At 28.4% G+C, this 23626-nt stretch overlaps 2 protein-coding genes across 2 annotated transcripts; both read right to left on the bottom strand.

Moving 5' to 3' along the window:
• Nucleotides 1-5893: 5893 nt before the first annotated feature.
• LOC129906335 (elongation of very long chain fatty acids protein F-like) lies at nucleotides 5894-7691 on the bottom strand. Its single transcript, XM_055982100.1, has 3 exons — nucleotides 7602-7691; nucleotides 6461-6701; nucleotides 5894-6369 (listed from the first exon to the last, which is right to left on the bottom strand). Exons 1-3 carry the CDS (start codon nucleotides 7689-7691, stop codon nucleotides 6047-6049), a joined length of 654 nt encoding a protein of 217 aa, XP_055838075.1. The 3' UTR covers nucleotides 5894-6046.
• Nucleotides 7692-16012: 8321 nt separating this feature from the next.
• Nucleotides 16013-20711, bottom strand: LOC129906180 (elongation of very long chain fatty acids protein 1-like). The gene is made up of 5 exons (XM_055981886.1): nucleotides 20495-20711; nucleotides 20312-20408; nucleotides 16891-16984; nucleotides 16590-16830; nucleotides 16013-16528 (listed from the first exon to the last, which is right to left on the bottom strand). The coding sequence occupies exons 1-5, from the start codon at nucleotides 20535-20537 to the stop codon at nucleotides 16203-16205; spliced, it is 801 nt and encodes a 266-aa protein (XP_055837861.1). The 5' UTR covers nucleotides 20538-20711; the 3' UTR covers nucleotides 16013-16202.
• Nucleotides 20712-23626: the final 2915 nt, after the last annotated feature.

Here is a 23626-nt window from a genome sequence, read left to right as displayed (position 1 = left end):
GAAATACAACGAAACGGCCATAGGAAAAATTTTTGCCTACGTTAGTTCTTTCATTTGATTCCAAATTCATTACTGGCCGCCAAACGTCCAATATGCCCATTCTCCTTTCATCGAATTCTGCATGAAAAAAAGATCAAGGCCATTAACGATGATGGAATCAAGGGGCACGGCAGTGCCCAGCCAAGTTCTCTAGCAACTTTGGCACTACACCCTTATTTGCAGGAAACAACTCAGGCCATTTTCGACCCCCCTCTAACTTCCACACCAAAGATGCTAGAAATTTCAGCTTCTTACGATGAGTAGTTTCTGAGATATAAGGCTTCAAAAATCGCTAAAACCGTAACTGACTCACTGACTCACTGACAGATCATCAAATTATGGAGAACTTCCCGCTATCGTAGAAACTTGAAATTTTACACGGTGATAGGACTTGTGGTGTATACAAAGAAAAAAATTTTAAATTTGAGAATTTCAGCCAGGGGGCGTGGCAATCGCCCATTTCCGCTGAATTGTCATCGAATATTATAGAGCACTTCTGATTATAGAAGAATCTTGAAATTTGGTGGAATGGTAGAGCTGGTAGTTTATACAAAGGAAACAATTTAAAATTTGAAAATTTCAGCCAGAGGGCGTGGCAACCGCCCATTTCCGCTGAATTTTTATCAAATATTATAGAGCACTTCTGATTATCGTAGCATCTTCAAATTTGGTAGAATGGTAGAGATGGTAGTTTGTACAAAGGAAAAAATTTAAAATTTGAGAATTTTAGCCAGGGGGCGTGCCAACCGCCCATTTTCACTGAATTTTCATCAAATATAGAGATTTTCAATTCTACAGCCATACCTTGCAAAAAGTAGTGAGATCACAACAAAAACATTACTGTTAAAAAAAGAGCCAAGTTCTCCTATGTTGAAATTATGCTGGCACAAAAGGTACTGAAATGTAAAAATGTACCAAGTTCTAAAGTTTGGGTTCAAATTCGTATCAATAAAATTTTGATTGTTTACTTGGCAATTTTTAAAATAACTTTAAGAATCGGTAATGAAAAGAAAAATTGTCAAGAGAACAATCAAAATTTTATTGATACGAATTTGAACCCAAAATTTAGAACTTGGTACACTTTTACATTTCAGTACCTACTTTTTGTGCCAGCATAATTTCAACATAGGAGAACTTGGCTCTTTTTTTAACAGTAATGTTTTTGTTGTGATATTTATTGCTTCCACATACTCGATAATCATATAATGTTAACATAGTTATATATTATAAGTTAAAAAAAATGCAAGGGAGACCACTTTGGAGTTTAACAAAACGCTTATTGAAAGGTAAGCGGAAATATCAATTTTTGTTAATGTTATTAATTCGTGCAAAATGCTGAGTAAGAGACGAACAGGTGGGATATCATAATTGGTTAAGAAATAAAGAAAAAATGATTAGATAAGTAAAAAGTTGGATTACAAAATTATTGTTGAAGGTCAGTTTTTTTAAATTATTTTGTATTTCAGCATTATTTAAAAATTTAATATCGTAATTTTTGCTGACATTTTCTTTTAGAGTTAACAAATCTAAATGTATACTTCATATCGACCATCAATCAACGATCATGTCAAATCCAACCGCGTATTTATTTCACATACTCAAGGCTGTGTATCGCATAATAAATAGATTTCCTGGGTATTGTATTTCTGAGTATTTCTACCCAGATACCAAGTCGAGTGCCGGTCGGATCGAAATAACTAAACTCCGGCTACTTAACGATGACTCGGTTAATCTACTAACCTCTTTTCGTGACTCTGTTGACTGACTATTAAGAATTTGTTGCACCATTGAGTGTCTAATTGAGTGCTTTTCAAACGTATAGCGTGCGATGCATATACAACAACAAAACCTTGGTGTTGTAACATAGTAATAATAATAATGGCTTATAAATAAGACTGTAGCCCAGGTCATTGTTAAACTGGCTCTTTGTCTTTGTTGACAGTGTAATAAAGAGTATAAACTAAACTTGCCCAAGTATCTTATGGGTAACTATGTTTTTCTTTATAGATAAATAAGTCATCTTTTTTTTGTTAGCTTTTTTTAATGTTTAAACGAAATATGCCCAACATGATAAAATAAAGAAAAATATAAATTACTTTAGCGACTTGAGCGCTGTTTGCTTTTAAGTTTGCTCAGAGTTATTGCCCTTCGAATTGCACAACAATTGAAACTAATAGCTTTTTTCACAGAAGATACATAAATATTATCAATCACAAAGAAAACAAGATTTTGACGATGCCTAGATGCTTGAGGGGTTTGCCCGGTCAACAAATTTTAGGGAATTTTATTTGTTTCATTTTGATTTTTTTTTATATAAAAAGTTGTATCTCTTCTTCTTTTTTAGAGAAACGATAAAAAGGTAGGTCAACTATGTCAATGAACTTGCATCATTTTTTGTTATTGTTTCGTATATTCTATTTTAAATTTATTTAAATTGTTGCAAAATAAGCAGGTTAACTGCGGCAAAGCTTGATACTTTCTCTTGGTTGATTCACAGATTTAATTCATTTAAATTCAAATCAAATCAATAGGAAGGCATTAAAAGTTTAAGTGGGGCAACAGCAGAAAGTAAAGGAAGATTTCGAACTTGATTAACTTTTACTTTTAATTAAAACGAGATGTATTGTGTGTGTTTGTTTTTTGTTTTGTTTAGATAAAGAACATTTGACGAAATTTTTTTTTCATACTTATAGTACAGGTAAAATAGTATATAAAACTAACAAATAAAAAAAAATTGTTACACTCATGAAACTTGGCAAAAAGTTTGCTTTTGGGATAAGAACGAAGGATCAAAAAAGTCTATAAAAAAAAAGTTGGGTGAAAGGGGTTTTTTTCCCTCTGAAGATCAAAAATATAGTGAAAATTTGTTTTGTGAAATACTATCATATGACACATGTTTTTAAGGTATTTTTTGATGCTGAATGCTAATGACATAAAAATAAAGTCAATAAAATTGCTCTAAGAAAAGTTATTGCCGATTAAAAAGAAGGGTGATTGTTTGTTTACTTCAACAAAGAAAGACATAAATTTTATAAATTTTTTAAACTTAATGAAAAAGTTTCGTTACTTATAAGAGTTAAGAATCTAAAAAGTCTACGAAAGTCTACAAAAGAATCTAAAAAGTCTTGAGTGAAAGGGTGTTTTTTTAAGAAATTTTGAAATTCGGAATTAACACCACATTAAAAACTGGCACAGAAATGTTACACCAACGAAAATCGGTACATATGTTTCATTTATAACAGAAAAAAAGAATCTGACCAGTCTATACAAATATATTAAATGAAAGGGTGTTTTTTTTTTAATAAGAAAAATCCGCGATAACCAATGGTATAAAAGTTTGTTTTTACGAAATTTGTTAAAAATGTTGTCTTTCCGATGGGAATTACGAATATAATTAATCTATAAATTTTTTTCATGTGAAAGGGTGTTTTTTTATGTGTAGAGAAAATATGGGTACATTTGAAAAAGTGTGTAATACTACAGTAAATACTATTGGTACCCTATTAAAATTCAGCAATTATGTTACTTTTGAGATTAGAAACAAGTATCTAAATCTAAAGTGTCTATAAGAATATCATGATTAAAAGGGTGTTTTTTTAGTGAAAACAAAAATGATGGATCACCTTAACGAAAGAGTTTTTTTTTTAATTTAGGTGAAAGGGTGTTTTTTTCTATGAGACACTAAAATCTATAGGTAATTGGTCCCAAAAAGTCAATGTTTCATTTTATTTTTGCTTTCGATGACAAATTGAAAGTTTAAACTTAACTTCTAGACGTTTTACATGAATCATTGGATTTTTGGGACCAATTACAGACTTAACTGTCTCTTCTAAAAAAAACACCCTTTCACATACATTTTTTTTATAAAAAAAAACTTTTTATTCTTGCTTTCTATCCCAAATTCATCTTTTATACCAAATTTCATTATGTTGTTTGTGCATATATTTATGTTAATCTTGAAAATAATGGGGAATGGGTGTAAAATGTCAATTAATAATAAATTGACCACTCCAAACAACACAGGTAAAAGGTTATCTGGTTTTGTTGTTTCACTTTAACTTTCAAAAACGGTCTGTTCCTATACTGCCCATAATTTCGTAAAGGCCCTAACTTCAAAATTTTCGATTTTGATTTTTTTGTTATTTTGTTTTTGCTCTCTAATAACATAAACATCATTTCAAATACCATTCGTGCTGATTTTTGGTGAATTATTTCTCAAACACCCAATTTCACGGTTTTGACTTTTAAACGTTCATATCTCGAGTAGCAGATTTTTTACACTTTTGGTTTGTATGAGTGACTTATATAATTTAACAATATCTATCGATTCCAGTATCAATCTTTTTTTTACCACTTTTTGTTAAGGAAATAGCTTTTTGACCTTTTTCTAAATTTACCTCAGTTTCCCCTTCTAAAATGTAAAATTTCTAAAAATCCTGAATATGAAAATTTTTAAATTTAATTTTCTCTGATATAATTTTTTTTTACACCTCTAACACTTACCAAATAAGCAGGGTGGCGTTGTCAAAAAAAACTCAAAATATGAACTTTAATGCGTGGCAACCCTATGCCTTGACAGGATGTCGCCAGGCAACCCATGTGCAACGGCGGGATCTCCTACTATATCCTCATTTATTTTTTTACCCTAGTTCTTCAAATAAGTCAGAAAATTCAAAATGTACTTTTGATTTTTTTCATTTTTACATGCAAATTGCGATATTAGATTTAGAGCGGAATTCCTAGTTGTTACTCGAGTTAAGATTTTTTCCAACTCCAGTAAGTTGAGAAATATTTTAAACAATCGCTCAATTGAATTGGAAATAGGGCTGTCACTTGAGTAAATAAAAATCTTGCCTTGAGAAAAATTTTTTCTCAAATTCGAAAATTTGACAGATTTGAATTAACTATCATTAAAAAAAACATTTTTTTGATAATTCGCCATCGAATTCATCGTCCCACTCGTACAACTCAAACAAATATTCGCGATTAATTTATTTTATTGTAAAATTAGTACAAATTTCAATTGTTAAATACAAAAATCAAACGCTCGCAATGACACTTCCGTTTTAATGTCAACTGACTGAAAAAAACTAAAACGTTTCCTAAGGTAAAACAGCCTCCTCAGAAGTTCACTTCAGAAAAATTTCGACTCCAGTGATGACTATGAATAAAGATTCGCTGGAGTTAATGCTTAAGATATTTCACAACTTGAGTGACGACTATGAATTGCGCTCTTAGTGTTTCCCTCTATAACTCAGAAGTAAGAAAAATGAAGTTAGGGCCTTTACGAGATTATGGGCAGTATAGATTCTAGAAGCTCTAATTGGGAGTCCTCGATGTTAAGATTTATTTTTCATTGAGCTTGAGATTTATAGCTAAGACTTACTCAAGCGTGATTAACTTCCCAAAATGTTAAATTTTATTTTGTTTAATTTTATGTTTAAAACAACACTTGATTTACAAATATATATAAATTTTTTATTATGTAGTTACTCGTGCATAAAATAAAAACGACAAGGTTATTGTACTTGCAATTGTCATTTTAAGCCTTTCAATGCTATTCAACTGTAATTCCATAAAAACACAATAAGATTAATGTATTTTTTTACGATGCACGTTATAAGGCATAAAAATGTATACGAATGAATAACATTTACTTACTCTTTTGGCTAATTTAAACTTTTAATGTATAAAATTGTGAAACAAGTCAAATTAAATAATAAAACAATGTTTCATTAAACATTTCGTAAAAGACAACATTTTAATGCTAAAATATGGTAAAATTTGCGTATCTTATAATTTTCTACCATTTTCAGTTTATTAGTTTTCGAAAATAGTTAGTAGTATTCTTGTTTATTTATTTCGATTATTTATTTTTTTTTAGTATAAAATATGGCTATAAAATTTGTATTTTAAAAATGTATCAATAAAAAATATTCTTACATTATAAAGTGAAATTTTCTAAAAGAACTTAATAAATATTGTTTTATTTTTTTCTTAATTCATTTTATTCCTCTTTCTCTTGAGGTGAAAGTTTTTTTGGCGAATAATTCTTTTTGTAAAAATCATAAAACATATAGAAAAATGCCGATATAATAAGCACATAAATTGATAAGATAACTGGTGGAACTTTGCAACCACGACTCAAAGCCACAACAACTTGTAGCAGTATCATGGCAAATTGGATCATTTGTATCGTGGTAATGGCCTTTTTAAACGGAGTGAGTCTGGCAACAATTTTATCTGGGAGAATTGCAGCCATTAAATAATAACAATACATGATGATGTGGACGTTGCAATTGAGAAAAAGTGGATAAAGAGCTGAACTACCTAAAAAAAGATTGAACAAAAAAAAAAAAAAAACAACATAAGTAATAAATTGACTATTTGCTAAAAGCATTTCGATTGTACAAGTCCTTACCTTTATAGGTTCTTGAAAGTTGGTAAACGAGAAATAGTGTAGCACAATGATGAAAGACGTGTAAAAATGAAACTTGACGCTGCTTCTTTCGCAATACGAAAACAATTGTTTCACTTAATTCACTGACTTTTAGCCAAAATGTAAAAATACTGATGTGATTGAAGTCTTTTTCTTCGATACTTCCCGGTTGAAAGTATGCACATTCCCAAAATGTTAAAGTTGGTAAATTGATTACAATAATCTGAGAATTAAAATTAAAGATTTAGGTACCATAAACATTAGACTGATTCAAAAAATGCTTTTGTTCAAAGCATTGTTGAAAATATTGTAGGAATATTATATATATATATATATATAGCCCTTAATGTTAACATTTAGTACCGCCGCATCGCAAATTTCTATTTCCCATACGATTTGTATGGGAAAGATTGTGTATTTGTGTTTAGAATTTTTTAATGGGTCATTAAAAAGGCTAGATTTAATCATTTTCTTGTATAAAATTGAACGCTCTACAAAATTGCATTTATGAAATTTAAAAAAAAACGGACTCGAAAAATTAATTAAAATAATTTTTAGTTGAAAAAATTAATAGCTAATTCGAATTTATTGAAGAAATCTAAAATGGTTGTATTAGGGGTTTGAAAGTTATATAAAAGGATCTGTGAAACCAAAATACAACATAGAATACAAATATTCGAAAATTTTGCCAAATTTTTTGAAAAACCTAATAATTTCGTCAAAAAATCGGAAAAAAATGAGAAAAAATTACTTTTTATATTTTAAAGTTGAATAACTTCGAAACGCGATGGTAAATCAAAAAAATTAATAAGAGCTTTTTTTTAGAGCGGACAATTTTATAAAAGAAAATGATTTTGTCAAGCCTTTTGGATGAACCACTAAAAAGATAAAAAATTCTAAACACAAATACACAATCTTTCCCATACAAATCGTATGGGAAATAGAAATTTGCGATGCGGCGGTACTAAATGTTAACATTAAGGGCTGAAACTTTTACAGTATTTTTTTTTCGTCATTTCCAACAATATTTTCAACAATGCTTTGAAAAAAAAAAAAAAATTTTTTTGAATCAGTCTAATAAACATGTTATTTGGCTGAGGAAGATGATTAAGAATTTGTTTACCTTATGAACTAGGTAGATGCAGCAAAGTACTTGGAATATATTGTAGATAACGATGTAGGTTTTTAGTTGAAATGCCGGTCTGGATTTCATATAGCTAAAAAAGAGTTTATAAAGAACATATTTTGTTTAACAACTTTCTTTTGGGAGCGTATCGGAATCCCGCTTTTTAAAATCCCGTTTTTCGAAAATCCCGAAAAAAAAGTTTCAAAATCCCGTTTTCTAAAATACCGCTTTTTTAAATCCCGTTTTCTGAAATCCCGCATTTAAAAATCCCGTCAAATCCCGAAAATCCCGATTTTTTTTACCAAATACATGCTTAATTCACAAATAAAAAATCATGAGAATTAGACGAAAAATTAGTAAAACTGATTTTTTGCCCACACAATATGTACCTTCAACACATTATGAAAACGGTATTTCTTTTAAAAAAATATAAAATGATTAAAGCCTTAAATTGAGTTTACAAGTAAAAGAAATTTCATTTATTTAAATATCAAAATTGTTGAAATGCATCCAAATATAAGTTGAAATATATTTAAATGAAATTTCTTTTGATTATGTAGTGTGTACTTAATTTAAGGTGTTGTGATCATTTTATGTTATTATTAATCTATGGGATTATCACGATTTAATTGTTCTTCTGAAACTTTAAAGTAAATATTAGTTTGTTAATTGATTTCTTTTTAGTATCACATTCCTTACTTTTTCTTATTTCTTTATATCTTATATTTTTTGTTAAAGCTTTTAATTAAATGCGTTTAGAACAATGTGTCATTTTTTAATTTGTTTTAGTATCCCGATTTTGCAAGCAAAACTAGTTGTTTTATTTTAAAAAATCACGCGATTTTTTAAAATAAAACAACTAGTTTTGCTTGCAAAATCGGGATAATAAAAAACGGGATTATAAAAATCGGGATTTCAAAAAGAAGGATTATAAAAAGCGGGATAATGAAAAACGGGATTTTAAAAGCGGGATTTTAAAAAACGGGAATATAAAAAGCGGGATATCGAACCCAACCCCTTTCTTTTCATAAAACAATGGTATATTATTTGCTGTCTTGAAATAACTAGACAAAAAAAAATCATTATTTCGACAATTGTATAAATAAATATAAATTAAAAAAAAAAAAAAACTGTGCCAAAATGCTCAAAAAAGGAAGTAAAAAATAAAATAATTATGTACACTGTGGCGTATACGCACTTTTTTATTTTTTTATCTTAAAATTCAGATTTTTGTTTTAGGGAGCTTAGAGCATATGTAAAGCAATGTTTTATTATTAACTGTATATGTACTTGTACTGTAGTAAAATTTTACAACAACAATCTAGGCAAATACTAACAATTGAACATTAAATATATTAAGTTACGATTTGAATAGTTTTCGTTTCAAAAGAGAGTTCTAGTGTTATTAAAAACAACTTTTTATTGTGTATCTGCAAGAACATTGTTAAGTGATCCAACAATTACCCTAAGACCAAAGAGATTTGAGCCCTGTTAAGGTTACGTTTCTAAATAGTATTCAGATTATGATTTTAAAAATGTCCCTTTGAAAAATTGCATAAACAAGTAAGATATTTTGTCCCCTTTTTTTAACTAAAAAAGAGTTATTAAATCCTTTTAAGAAAATCTTTTTCGCTTACCTAGGTCCAAATTTTAGAACTGTGAGTAGGTATATAGTCAAGATAATTATCATCGGCGCTGGTGAATGTATTCCAAATTGGTCATCTTCTTTGAATTCTAAGTTTAAATAAAAAAAAAAAGAATTCACAAAAATTTTAAACACACGAAATTTAAAAAAAAAAAAAAAAAACTAACCACTTGTATCTGAACATGTTTCATGAGCCATGTTTTAAAAATAATATCAATTTGGTAAAACAGAAACTAAAAAAAAAAAAACTCCCGGAAAATTACTTTTCAGATCAAATTCACGTTAAAATATTTGTAAAAATTAGGATCGTGATAATAGTCCAGGAGAAATCTATTAAGTTAGTTGTTTTCCGTTTCCAAAAGACCACCTTTCTGGGCAGCTGCCACTTCTGCACTCAAAAAATCGATTTATTATGTCCAAAACACCACCTTCAACTTAAATTTCGTTTCGAGCTTTTTTTTAAATTCAAATTCAATTTTAAAATAAATAATTAAAATGCATTTGGGATTGTATTACAATTATTTCGAATGGAAATTTTGGGTATGGAAAAAAAGGGAGAATATAGAATAGTCCCCTTAGTTCCAGACTTTAGATTTTTTTTTGTGAATTGTATTTGAGAGTACAAAGAACCCAAATTAAAGAAATTAGGTAAGCTTAATGCGAGTGTATTTATGTATGAAGTATGTTTATTTAATTAAATGATTTTTATTTGGAAAAGATAGATACTATGCAAAATGATTTTATTTTAGTCTTCTACGGGGCAATGCACGAGCTCTAATTATAAATTAAAATTTTAACTACGTAATTTAAGTTAAAACTTTGAACTTATAAAATACATTTTCGATGTTGAAGATTTTTTGTAGTATGTTTGATTTTTAAATAGATTTTAATTTCCGAAACGTTTTGGCAGACGATCGCGAGTAATAAAGTATAACTGAACTTATAATCAGCAAAATGAACAAAAACTACAAATTAATCTATCTAATTAACGAATTTTGCAATTCACCATCATTAGTTCAAATTTGTTTGTTATTTTACCAGAAAAATCATTTGTATTAATGAAAATATTTTTTATTAAAAAACAAAAAACATGAAATATTGATGTGTTTCTGTTTGATACAATACATAGCCAATAGGGTGGGTCAAAAAAATCGAAATTCTTTTTTTTGAATTGGTACTCCGAAAAATCGATTGCTAGACCCCTCTAGAATATACACACTAAATATGAGCTCTTTATATTAATGGGAAGGTCCTCCGCTTTGCAATTTTCCATTTTTACATCAAGCTTCTACTAAAAAAAAATAATTTTTTTATTAATTGACTTTTTAGCAAATTTCTTTTCATATTCTTGTAGGAAATTGAACGCTCTACAAAAAAGGCCTTAAACACTTTTTTCGTTTATCTAACCGTTGGATAGATATTTGAGGTCCAAAAATCGAGAAAATCTTTAAAAATTCATTTTTTGTTCTTAATTTTGTAACAAATTGAAAAACTATAATGATCAAACGCGCAGGACATATTCTTGTTGGAAATTGATTGCTCCACAAAAAAGGTCTTATTAACTTTTTTCATTAATCTAACCATTCTAAAGATATTCGAGGTCAAAGTTAAAAAAAAATATAAAAACATTTTATATTTTTAAAAAATTTCTAATTCACTGAAACTTCATTATTTTCAAATTAGCAAGATATATTCTTGTAGGGGCTTAAACGTTCTACAAAAAATTTCTTGGAATGAAATTGATTGCTTTAACCGTTTAGAAGATATTCGTATCCAAAACAATGCTCACTGATTTCAATAGTTTTCTTATGACCCGTATGCATTGCGATTTGGATACGAATATCTTCTAAACGGTTAAAGCAATCAATTTCATTCCAAGAAATTTTTTGTAGAACGTTTAAGCCCCTACAAGAATATATCTTGCTAATTTGAAAATAATGAAGTTTCAGTGAATTAGAAATTTTTTAAAAATATAAAATGTTTTTATATTTTTTTTTAACTTTGACCTCGAATATCTTTAGAATGGTTAGATTAATGAAAAAAGTTAATAAGATCTTTTTTGTGGAGCAATCAATTTCCAATAAGAATATGTCCTGCGCGTTTGATCATTATAGTTTTTCAATTTGTTACAAAATTAAGAACAAAAAATGAATTTTTAAAGATTTTCTCGATTTTTGGACCTCAAATATCTATCCAACGGTTAGATAAACGAAAAAAGTGTTTAAGGCCTTTTTTGTAGAGCGTTCAATTTCCTACAAGAATATGAAAAGAAATTTGCTAAAAAGTCAATTAATAAAAAAATTATTTTTTTTTAGTAGAAGCTTGATGTAAAAATGGAAAATTGCAAAGCGGAGGACCTTCCCATTAATATAAAGAGCTCATATTTGGTGTGTATATTCTAGAGGGGTCTAGAAATCGATTTTTCGGAGTACCAAATCAAAAAAAAAATTTTCGATTTTTTTGACCCACCCTAATAGCCAATAAATTTAATTATTCGACACTAAACTCTATTATGAAACGTAAGTACAATTTTTAATTGACAAATAAATTGAAACTTTAGTCAAATATTGTGAAAGATGTTTCTGCAATGAACATATTATTTCGTTTAACCCTTTCGAATCCAAGCTATGGAAATCAAAATTAAAAAATGTTTTTTTCAGTATTATCGTGTCAGAAACATCACAACTAAGAAATATGAATAGCAAAAAGTTATTTTCCAAAATAATAAATAGCAAAACTAATGTGTTACTCTCATGTTACATGTAAGTAACATGCCCTGCCTTATAACTATAACTTTTTATGGAACAAAACACTTTCTGGATTAAAATTATTACCTATATCTTTTTTTTTTAAATTATGACCATATATAAAACAAAAAATTAAAAAAAAAATGTGAATTTCAGTCCATTTTTCGATAAAAAAAATTAAAGGTATGATATTTGACTAACTTTTTGTAATAATCCAGTAACAAGGCATTATTATCTTTCAATTAAACCATCGAAACCTAAAAAATTACACTGTGCTACAAAATAAAAAAAAAAAATACACCCGAGAAATAACATAGTTTAGGCTGTTCGTATGGTCGAATAATGCATAAAAATATTTTTGTTATATTTTTGGAACCCTCCATTTTTTTTTATTTACAAAAAACCATTTTTACATATCTTACGATGTAATCTATCAATATTTCAGTCATTTTTCTAACAAATCTCAATATGTTATATGTTTTTGGAAAGAGGATTTCCAGACCTTTTGAATGATGTATAGAAGTCTATTGTTTAAACAAATAAAGTGTAGGTTTTTATCCCACAAATCTTGAAAAAGTGATTTTTTTCCCAATTTTTTCAACTTTACCCAATTTTTTTTGCAAAATAAAACAAACAAAAAAATAAAGTAAGGTTATATTCTGAGAGAATATACATTTAGGCACAAATTGGCGTATTTTTTTTATTAAATTTGACCAAAACTGGGGAATCTATGCTACTTTTTCGTAAATAGAAAATGTGGCTTTTCATGATGTGAATTGCAAAGTGCACAATAGGGTGTTCGTTATTTTAAAATAATTAGAATTTCTATGCTCCTAGGATCTTATATGGTTGAAAATTAACTAAAAAAAATATTCCCCAAGTTTCAAGTCTCTAACTTAATTCTAACCCGTGCCGCCAAGCGGTTGAAGTTTCTTATGGGAATAACATGGAGTTTCTTGGACCTTGTTCCATCAATTTTAAATTCCAGCCAAACCATTCGTTCAAAAAATTTAAAACCTTACAGACTCAAATTTAATAAGTGTAGCTATCATGTGAAAATTTTTCAGATTTTTAATTGTTATAATTTTAGAGATTTAGCTTGGTAAAAAAAAGTCATTTTTTCAGACTTTTTCAAAAATCGCTTTTTACCCGTTTAATGTCAAAAAATTAAAAAACATACATTTTTATTCACAAATAAGCTTAGTATGTATATTTAAAACTTATATTAAATTCAAAGCATTATTCGACCATACGAACAGCCTACACTATGTTATTTCTCGGGTGTATTTTCAGTGTCGCACCGTGTTATTTAATGGAATATTTTTTACGAATTTTTAAAAATATGTTACATGAGAGTAACGCTGGGTCAGAAAGGGTTGATTTATTCACTTCCTGTTAAGACGGAGACTGCTGTTGTATCAGAAGTATCGGTAAACAAAATGTTAGAATTACGAAAATCAGTAAAAATCTTCCTACAGATTAAATTTTTTTTTTTACTTTGCATTTTAAATAAAATGCACGACTGGGGTCGCACGTACTTGCTCTTGCAGTTCAAAGCACTTTTATGTTAGTCTACTTGTAGATTTTCAAAGCTGGCTTTAAATTAAAAAAAAAAAATGATAATGGGGAAGAGCCGACATTTAGGGCAAAATTTTGTGAAATGAAAAAAAAAATTTTTGTTATTTGACTTTTTTGAGAAAAAATAAAAATGCAGTTTTATTGCCAATGCTTTAAATATTACGTATACAAAGTTTAATCAAAATCGTTAGAGCCGTTTTCGAGAAATTCGCAATATCGTATTTTTTTGTATGGGAGGTATACGTTCTAAACGAGATATAAAAAAACAAAAAAAAACAACTTTAAGAATTCCATAAAAATCATCTGTACCAAATTTGAAGAAAATCCGTCCACCCGTTTAGGCTGTGGAAATGTGTACAGATGGACGCACAACCGCACAACCGCACAGACGCACAGACGCACGGACGGAATTGCGAGACCCACTTTTTCGGAATTCTCCATCATCGTAATGTTGGTTTTGATTAAAACCTCAATTTTTTTTTTCGTCACGAAACCAATACTTGCCCTATCGAGCAAGTAAAAAAGTTAAAATATTTACCATGGAATTCATGCATTTGTGATAGTAATATGAAAAAATTAAGATAATACAGTAAAATTAATTCATTAAATTAATACTTCTAAAATACTTTAGATAAGATTAAAAATATTACCATTCCGAAATCCTCTTTTGACGCTCATATTTTTAAAAAAGTTGGCTAAATTCCTATAGATTTTTTTATACAACAAAATTAAAAATTAAAATTTTTTTTTACATTTTGCATCGAAAAATAAACTTCAAAGTTTTTTTTAAGAAAAAAGTGCAACAGTTATGAAAACTTTAAACTTTGTATTTAGTGAGTCAATTATTGTAAAAAATTATAAAGAAAAGAATAAATATAATAAAACTCATTCATTCGTGGTTGTGGTGAACAAAAACGTAAGATAATTAAATTTAAAATACACTGAATGAAAAAAAGCTAATATTTTCTAAACTGGTTGCGATAGAAACTTTTTCTATTTGGTTTTAGAACAGTCATTAGTGTAGCTATTAGCCATTTCAGGCTTATCCATTCTTAAACGGACACACTGTATATACAAAAATTGGTTTAATAATAAAAACACTGTGCTAGTTCAAAAAACCGACAGATGGCGCTCCTATCTACTAAAGATAATTCGAGTATTCTGAACACTATGGCGTCCTTAGTTTTTCAAAGTTGGCTCAGTTAAGAAAGATTTTGGTCTTTGAAATTTTCTGTTTGAAGCCCAAAATCATCGAAAAGCCCCAAATGTATTTGGCATTTATTGGTTTTTTATTGACGTTTATAGACTAAATATTGGGTCTTTTAGTAGAATTACAGTTTGTAGAAGATATTTAATCAGTAAAATTACTATTTTTAAACTTTTAAACATACATGTTTGACAAAAAACTCTTTTCTTTTTGCAAGAAATTTTAATTTTAAAATTTTAATTTTTAAAGAATATTTTACTCAGTTTTTCTTCAAATTTTATTATTTCTCTTTTATATCTTATGGCCAATAAAATGACACTTTTTTGATGTTATTGCCTACAAAAAATCATTAAAATTTCATATAATCTATATAAATTTGAGTGCATTATTTTTATTTTATTTAATGGGGTTAGGCAATTCAAGGTGTTGAAAAAAATTAAATTAATGCTGTCAGGCCAGGTATTTGAGTGTAACTACAAAAAACTATAAACTGACAGAATAGCCACCATAAAACAACGCGAATTCAATCAAAACCACATTGATTTAACTATTATTCGGAATGATTTTGCGTTGAAAATGGACATTTTAAAATCAACGTGGAAAATAGGTTAATTTTTGATGGTTTTGTATCTTAAGGTCACATAAATCAAAGTAGTTCATCTTTGAAACAACGACGTTTCAACTTCAATTTATTTTTTCCTTCAGTGTACGTACTGAGAATAATAAATTAGATTATGGCAGATAAGTTTTAAGATAAATTGGTATCCATTTGGGATCCATTTTGGAATGTTGTCATTTTGGTTAGAAATGTGTTTTTATTTGATCCAAGTCTACAACTATACTAAGTCCAATTTATTCAGTTAGCAATATATTTAAGCCTTAAACTTAGAAATCTTTAAACGTTTAAACTTCCTCTTAAAAATAGCGACTTTAATTTCAATGAATAAATAAGGGCTTACCAAAATTAATTTTACACATAATATCTAGATCATTCTTAAAAAACCACCTTTTTATCTGAAAAGAATAATTCTAACCAAATTTAATCAGTCTACCGCCTTTGAAGAGGGTTTTCAATAGTTATTTAACTTTATATACTAAAAACGTAAAACAATATATTAAAAATGGCTTACTTTTTTTTTTTTTTTTTTGATCATTTTAGTTTTGGTCCGCTTGAAATTGTTTGTAAAAAAAAAAAAACACTTTTAAATGTGTAGAAAATGTCAAAATATTTTTCCATAGATTTATTTGATCTTTTTGTCTGATCCTCATTTTTTCGCCATAAAAAATTCTGGTATAAACATTTTTTTAATTAATTTATTAAATCCTTAAGAAAATTTATCTTAAATTCTTTTATCTGTCTAAAAACAAAAAACAAAAAAAAAAATAAAACTTAATTTTAAAACTGAAACACTTCATATAAACTATTTTTGCATTGCGACCGATGATCGTCGTCTTTTGGCATTGTAATTCTTTTTATAAAAATCATAAAACATATAAAAAAATGCACTAACAATAAGCATATACATTATAAGAACTTGATTTGGAACTGAACATCCTGTTATATAAGTAATTAAAATTTGAATTAAAATGAACACAAATTGAATAAGTTGGATGGTAGTGATGAATTTTTTAAAAGGTGTCAACCTAGCTGCTACCTTTTTAGGCAGAGCAGCTGCTAAGAGATAGTATAAGTACATAATAATATGGACATTGCAGTTGAGAAACAAAGGGAAGAATGCTTGATTAGCTGAAATTAAAAATTGATTTTTATTCAAATTTTTTCAAATTATAAAATTCAAAAATCTTACCCTTATAAAACTTTACAACTATATAAGTCAAAAACAGCATTATCGCATGATGAAAAACATGCAAAAATGATACTTGTCGTTGTTTCTTTCTCAATACAAATACTAAAGTTTCTGTCAATTCAGTTGCCTTAAGCCAGAAGGTTACAATACCCAAGTGATTAAAAAGTCTTTCCCAGTGAGTATTTGGTAAAACAGGAGCACATCTCCAAAATTCCATTATTGGAATACTTGATGTAACACACTTTAATTATAAAAAACTTAGTTATACTATTTGAATATTGGAATACCAGGTTTTACATACCTTATAAGATATATAAGCACAAGAACAAACTTGAAACATATTGTAGAAAACTATAAAAGTTTTCAGCCTGTATGGTTCTCTTGATTTCATCAAGCTGAAAAAAGTTGAAAATTATAGTTTATAAAATTGAATTTCATATTTTTTAAAATAAACCTCTTATACCTATACAAATATACGGAACCGAAAATATAAGTACTTAAAAAAATAGCTAAACTTAAAAGCCGAAATTTTAATTGTTCCGTGCCCAGGCCAACTTTTTTTTTGTGAAATTTGGGAATGATTCTTCTTCTCGATTGTACTAAAACGTTGCGTTACGTAACCATTAACCATCGGACAAGCAAGGCCCTTTCAAAGATGCCTCATTTGTCGAATTGCGACAAGTAGTTTAGGAGCTATAATGTCAGAAATGAACACACAAACACAGCAAAAACTGCTTCGCTCAGTTCACGCTCACGCCTAGTCTATGCGTCACGCGTAATAGATTGATGAAAGCGTTTTCTGGCGCTAAATAGCTATACTAGATCCTGCACTGATAACATTTTAATTTCAAAACTACCATTTTAATACAGTCTATCTATATGACCTATTAAGAACATTAAACAACAAAGTTTAATAATTAAAAAATGCACGACAGGCACATGCATTAATGACATAAACCAAATAATTATTCAGTTTTATAGTTCAAATTTAAAACCAAAAATAATTCTAGTTAATGTAGTTAGTTTAGGGCGATATACATACCTACTAAAGGGCAAGTTTAGGATTCGTTAAAGAACTCGAACTCAAACATGAAAATCTCGCAATTCTGTTTGTCTGTCTGTCTTTTTTTTTTTCAATTATGGTAGTAAATTGGGTTTTCTTTCACGCAATTCCCTACACAAGAAATAATTTTTTTTTTAAATTAACCGTAGTACTTGCCATATGACCAAAATAGAAAATTTTATTTTTCTCAAAAACGACTCTAACGATTTTGATTAAAAAACAAAAAAATTTAGGTCCTAGTTTTTAAATAAAAAAAATTCTAAACTATCACTAAGGGAACCTGTTCTTAAACCGTTTTCTTAATTGCTGAATTTCTTATAGTAGGTAACTAAAGCAAATTATTAGGGAACCCGGTCGAACAGCTCTGATTTTGACGATTTTTTTTCAAACGTAGGTAATTAAAAATACTTTAAAGTCTATATTTTAAAAATTGCCGGTGTTGCCGTATTGTTTTTTAAAATTCAAATTGAATTTTTTTTTAACAAAACCATTTTTTTGTTTAAATTTTATAAAACAAAGGATAGCAAAAGATTCTCTAGGTTATTTAAGAAAAATATATAAGAGGCAGTAAGGGAAAATCGTTTAAGCGATAAATGCAATTTTCTAACATTCTGACCTCAAACACAAAAAAAAATATTTTGAAAACAACGGCAACACCTACAATATTTTAAAATACATTTTTAAAAAGCCAGAAGCTCATTCTTATCTCTTAAATTTAAATCCACTAAATTTAATCAAGACTTTTTGAAAAAATGGTCCTCAAACTCAGAAATAAAAAAAAATTTTATTAGAAAAATTTAAAATGACTTTTTTCCAAACTTTTTCTAATAAAATATGAATTTATAAAATAGTTAAATTTCGAAGCAAAAAAGGTAAAATATATCACACTTTTGAAAAAAAAAATGAAAAATTTCTTCAATTTCAATGGTTTTTTTTTTATTAAAACTGAATTTTTGCATTGAAATAATTTTCTCACAGACTGTGGTAAATAGGAACTTTAAATTTTTGCTATTTAACTTTCAACAGTAAGGGTTATTAAATGAATAAAAAATAATTTTATGTTTAGATGTTGAACTTTAAAAAAAAAAATAAGTTACATTTTTTTTCAAAACTTTTATTAAAAAAAGTTCTTCGAAAATAAAATACTTTTTAATTTTTTTCATAAACCGTAATACATATTGACATTTCCTTTTATAATTTTAAATCATAATAAATGCGGCCAAAAAAAATTGAAAATAAATACATTTTATATTACGACCAAGTTTAAAAAACAACATGTTAAAATTTTTTCAATAATTTTTTTTTTCAAAAAATCTGAGTTCAATTACCATTCTTTCAAAAGCCGTTCATTCAATGAACTTAATTTTAATTTTACATATAAGACTAAGCTTCTAGCTTTTAAAAAATGTATATTTGAATATTGTAGGTGTTGCCGTTGTGTTCAAATATTTTTTTTGTGTTTGAAGGCAATTAATAAGAAAATTGCATCTATCGCTTGAACTATGGAAGATTGTCCCTCACTCCCATATATTTTTTTTCCTTGAATTTCCTAGACAATCTTTTGACATCAATTAATTTATAAAATTTAAGAAAAATTTTTGATAAAAATTTGTTTTTGTTCACAAAAATCTTCAATTAAATTTAAAAAATCAAAACGGCAACACCGGCATTTTTTAATCTATAGACTTAAAGTATTTTTAATTACCGACGTTTAAAAAAAAAGATCATCAAAATCTAAGCTGTTCGGCCGAGTTCCCTAATATTGCCAATTTTTGAGCTTTAGTTACTCCACTAATAAATCTTAGAATCATTGAGAAAAATTCTGAAGAAAATATTTTTGGATTTAAAAAAAATTATTAGGTATTTATTTATTTTTTTCGAAAAATCAATTTTTTGAAGATGCAAATATGATATTTTTTAAACTTTGCTCTTTTATGCTGATAAATATTTCGTTTTTAATGGCAAAACAATTTTCTTGTATTTAATAAATAATAATTATCTAAAAAACTATTTTTTTAAGAAACGGGTCAAAAAAATTATAAAATGTCTTTCTTAAATTTTCTTTGTTATACAAGAAATTAAATTGTTTAGAAAACTTTAGAGCACAAAACATTTAAAAAAGATGTTTCTGTAAATTTTACAAATTTTATATTATTTTTTTTTTAGTTTTTGTTAAATATCTTTTGATATTAAACATTCATTAATGAGTTTTTATATACAAAACTTTTGAATTCTTAGCAGCTTTTTCCATAAGAGCAAGTATGTGCAACCCTGTCGTGAATTTTGTTTTATTTTTTTTTTATTTTATTGTTGTTCAATGACAAAACTAGCAAAAAAACAAATACAGTCGACTCCCTCTAAGTCGAACTTCCACGAGACTTCAAAATCGGTTCGAGTTAGAGGAATTTATTTAATATTTTTTCTTTAAAATTGTGAAAAAGTTTGACTTTGAGGGATATTCGACTAAGAGGGAGTCGACTGTATTTTGGAAAAAAATCGTTAAAAATTTATTCTTTTATACTATTCCAAAGGTTTGAAGAAATATGAAGTAGTTTCGACTTTCTGAATAACATAAAATGAATGATTACAATTCAAAAAATATATTTCTATGCACTGACCTATACTATAACTTTACATCATAAAATGATATAATTATTACCTGGGTCCAAGTTTTAACACGATTAAAAGGTACAATGAAATAATAACCATCATTGGGATGGGGGAACCCAATCCAAATCGATCATTTACTTTGACTTCTAGAAAACAAAACCAAATTATTCATTGTGATTTTTTTTTTAGTTCAAAATTTAAATAATACAAGGATCACAATCAAAACACTAACCACTTTCTTCCGAGAACACACCCAAAAATGTATGCAACGACATGATGACGAAAAATTGTTAAATCTTAAAAATAGAATTCACGGCGCTAATCACAATGTGAGGTTAGAAACCTTTTGGTCCTTTTCAGATCTGATTTTGTTTTTGATCTTCTGCAACAGACCTCCTATCGAGCAGCCTAGCCAAGTACAAATAAATTGCTTATATCGTCAAAACACAAGACGATGTATTCGAAAAATTAACATTTTCGTTCATAAATGTTCATAATTCTGGAATCTAAACAAAAAAAAAAAATTAAAAAAAAAACACAAATGCAATGAAATTGATATATTCAATAAGACAAGGTTCATTTAACGCAATTGGCAACTGTAAGGGCAAATCTACACACAAGCTGTTTGAAGTTTGAATGAGGAAGAGAGTATTACATTTGTATAATGGGGTATCGATTATCAAATAGGGTTAAAAAAGGGTGTTTTTTTTTGACGACTTGAAGATTTTTTAATTGAAATTAAAAAAAAAAAAAATTATTATGAATAATAGTTGGAATAAATATAAAATACTGCCAATTTTATAGCTTTAAGTTTCTTTTATATGAGCTTAAATTATAGTTGAAAAAAAGTAATTATTTAGCTATAACTTTATTATGTTAACAATTTTAATAATTATATTGATTTTTAATTATAATCATTTAAAAAATTCGCTTGGAATTTTTTGTTTAATAATTATAAAGTTCACTTGCTGTTAGATAAAGCGAGGGTCATACATTGTATTTTTTTTTTTTTCATTTGCGAATAAAGATTGCTGCAACCACCAGTGACGGTGAGTATTTATCAAACAATAATGTCAATAATGGCAACAGTGGCGTTACTAGCTTTCATATGTCGTGGGCTTAGAGTGTAAAACAGCTAACTCCACTTTTACTATCCTGATAGAAATATCAAAAATTAACGACTTTCTTAAATAAGCCCAAACACTTACTCTATCCGATCAAGCTAAATATCTAGGACTCATTTTTGATAAAAAAAACTGACCTGGAAGCTCAATATTGAAGAAAAGGTTAAGAAAGCCAATGTGGCATCCTTTTCATGCAAAAAAGCCATTGGTGGCAAATGGGGCTTTTCTCCTAACATTGCACACTGGCTATCGGTCATAAGACCAATACTTACATGCAGGATGGAAGTTTGGTGGACTGCACTGGACAAAGCGATAAACTTAAACAAGCTTATCAAAGTCCAAAGTAGACATTTTCAGGAAACAAGTAGCAGCAAGCTCAGCTACTCGTCTAAAAGCGACCCTTCAGTGGACCAGTAATCATATTGGCCACACTAACATTCTAAACAAACTTCGGATTCATTCCAGATCGTTTAGACTATACTACACCTCAATTAGTGTTCGATAATAATTTCCAGAACTCTATTCTCTCCAGAACTGAATGGGAGGACCTTAGCACTCTGGACAATGACTCTTTACACTTCTATACTGACGGTTTAAAAACCAACGAAGGTGTAGGAAGTGGTATATTCTCAGAAAAACTGAATCTCAGTCTTTTCTTCCGCCTACCAGACCAATGTAGCGTGTTCCAAGCAGAAATTCTGGCGATTAAGGAGAAAACGTAATATCCAACACGGATATTCGGATCTTCTTGGACAGCCAAGCAACTATTAAATCTCTTGCCTCTGTCACTACAAATTCAATCACGGTCCTCGACTGTCAAACATCTCTAAGGGAGATGTCTGAGCAGTTTAACATTCACCTCGTATGGGTACCGGGACATAGTGACATTCCAGGCAATTGCAGGGCAGACGAACTTGCCAAACAATCACTCCTCTACAACCAGAAAGGAACAATATAGGTACACCTATAGCTACATGCAAACTTATGCTAGAGCAGGACGCTTTAAAGAAAACCAACCTCAGATGGACTCAGAGTAATACTTGCCTAGCTACTAAACAAATATGGCCTTGTATAGACTTGAAACGTTCAAAGGGTTTGTTGAATTTAAACAGAATACATATTAGCTCCACCATAAGTGTTCTTACAGGACACTGTCTAATAGGTAGACACGCAAAAAGAATGGGCGTGTTCTCTAACGATTTCTGCAGAAGTTGCATGGATGAAGAAGAAGAGGAAACTGTTCAACATCTTCTGTGCACCTGCCCTGCTCTTTCGAGTCGAAGAAAACTCCATCTAGGAGAATTCTTCTATGCATACACTAGCGATCTAGTGAAAACGGACGTTAAAAGTCTATCTTCATTCATAAGAAGCTCCGAGTGGTTCGGCTAGTGAGCTCCAACTTGCTAGTCTTTTGTGGTATCACAATGGATCCATAAGGGTCTAAGTGTGTCGGGTCACTTGCCTGACAACCACTGCTACCTAACCTAACCTAACCTAAATAAGCCCAAAAAGATTATATACAAAAAACCTCCTAAATACTATTTTTTTTTAATATGATTTTTTAAGTGTTTTGGACAAGAAAAGGCTTTTTTCTGCCGAAAAAGGTGCTAAGATTTACCTACTCTATTTTTTTTTTAATTCCTTTCAAATTCGAATAGAGTTTCCCACCATTGTGTTTATTTTGAAAAAGTTTAAGGGTTCTTGAATCATTTATTGTTCTGTAAACCTAACTTGGAAGTTAGCGACGCTATCAGAGGTTGTTGCTACAGTAACATTTTTAATACAATGTAACATTTTTAATACAATATTTTTAATGTATGTTTAATTTAAGAACCAGTTATTTTTAATTTTGGTTTTAGAGAATTTTCAAATCAAATAAACAACCAAAACAATTACAAGAGAAAAATCTCCAAAACAGAGCCACGTTTATAGAATTCTACATTAAGAAACATCCTTAGAAATGTCACTCAGAAACAGAATAAATAAAAGTGGTCCAATATGGCTCCCTTGTGGTACTTCGGATAAGACATCAATTTTTTTTTTTTTTCTTGCAAATCAAAATCATGACGTTAGAGTTGAAAAATTATAAACTAATGTTCGAAGAAAGTGGTAATTTATCCATTATTGTATCAATTTTTGATTTTTAAATAATTTAAATTTCAGAAAACAATAAATTGTTGAATCAAAAACAAAAAACATTGATTGAGTGTTTTTTTTTTGACATGTGAGTGAATTCCGAT

The sequence above is a fragment of the Episyrphus balteatus genome, chromosome 1, assembly GCF_945859705.1.
Source record: "Episyrphus balteatus chromosome 1, idEpiBalt1.1, whole genome shotgun sequence".
NCBI lineage: Eukaryota > Metazoa > Arthropoda > Insecta > Diptera > Syrphidae > Episyrphus > Episyrphus balteatus.
This window is presented reverse-complemented; position numbering and strand designations above follow the sequence as displayed.

Bases quoted from the DNA above. Each gene is read 5' to 3' on its own strand.
- LOC129906335 (XM_055982100.1), bottom strand. From the start codon at position 7,691: ATGAAATCCAGACCGGCATTTCAACTAAAAACCTACATCGTTATCTAC. The intron at 6,702-7,601 runs GTAAACAAATTC...TTTAATTCTCAG, and splicing joins GCATCTACCTAGTTCATAAG to ATTATTGTAATCAATTTACC. The intron at 6,370-6,460 runs GTAAGGACTTGT...ATCTTTTTTTAG, and splicing joins ACTTTCAAGAACCTATAAAG to GTAGTTCAGCTCTTTATCCA.
- LOC129906180 (XM_055981886.1), bottom strand. From the start codon at position 20,537: ATGTCGTTGCATACATTTTTGGGTGTGTTCTCGGAAGAAAGTG. The intron at 20,409-20,494 runs GTTAGTGTTTTG...TTTGTTTTCTAG, and splicing joins TGTGTTCTCGGAAGAAAGTG to AAGTCAAAGTAAATGATCGA. The intron at 16,985-20,311 runs GTAATAATTATA...AACTTTTTTCAG, and splicing joins GTGTTAAAACTTGGACCCAG to CTTGATGAAATCAAGAGAAC.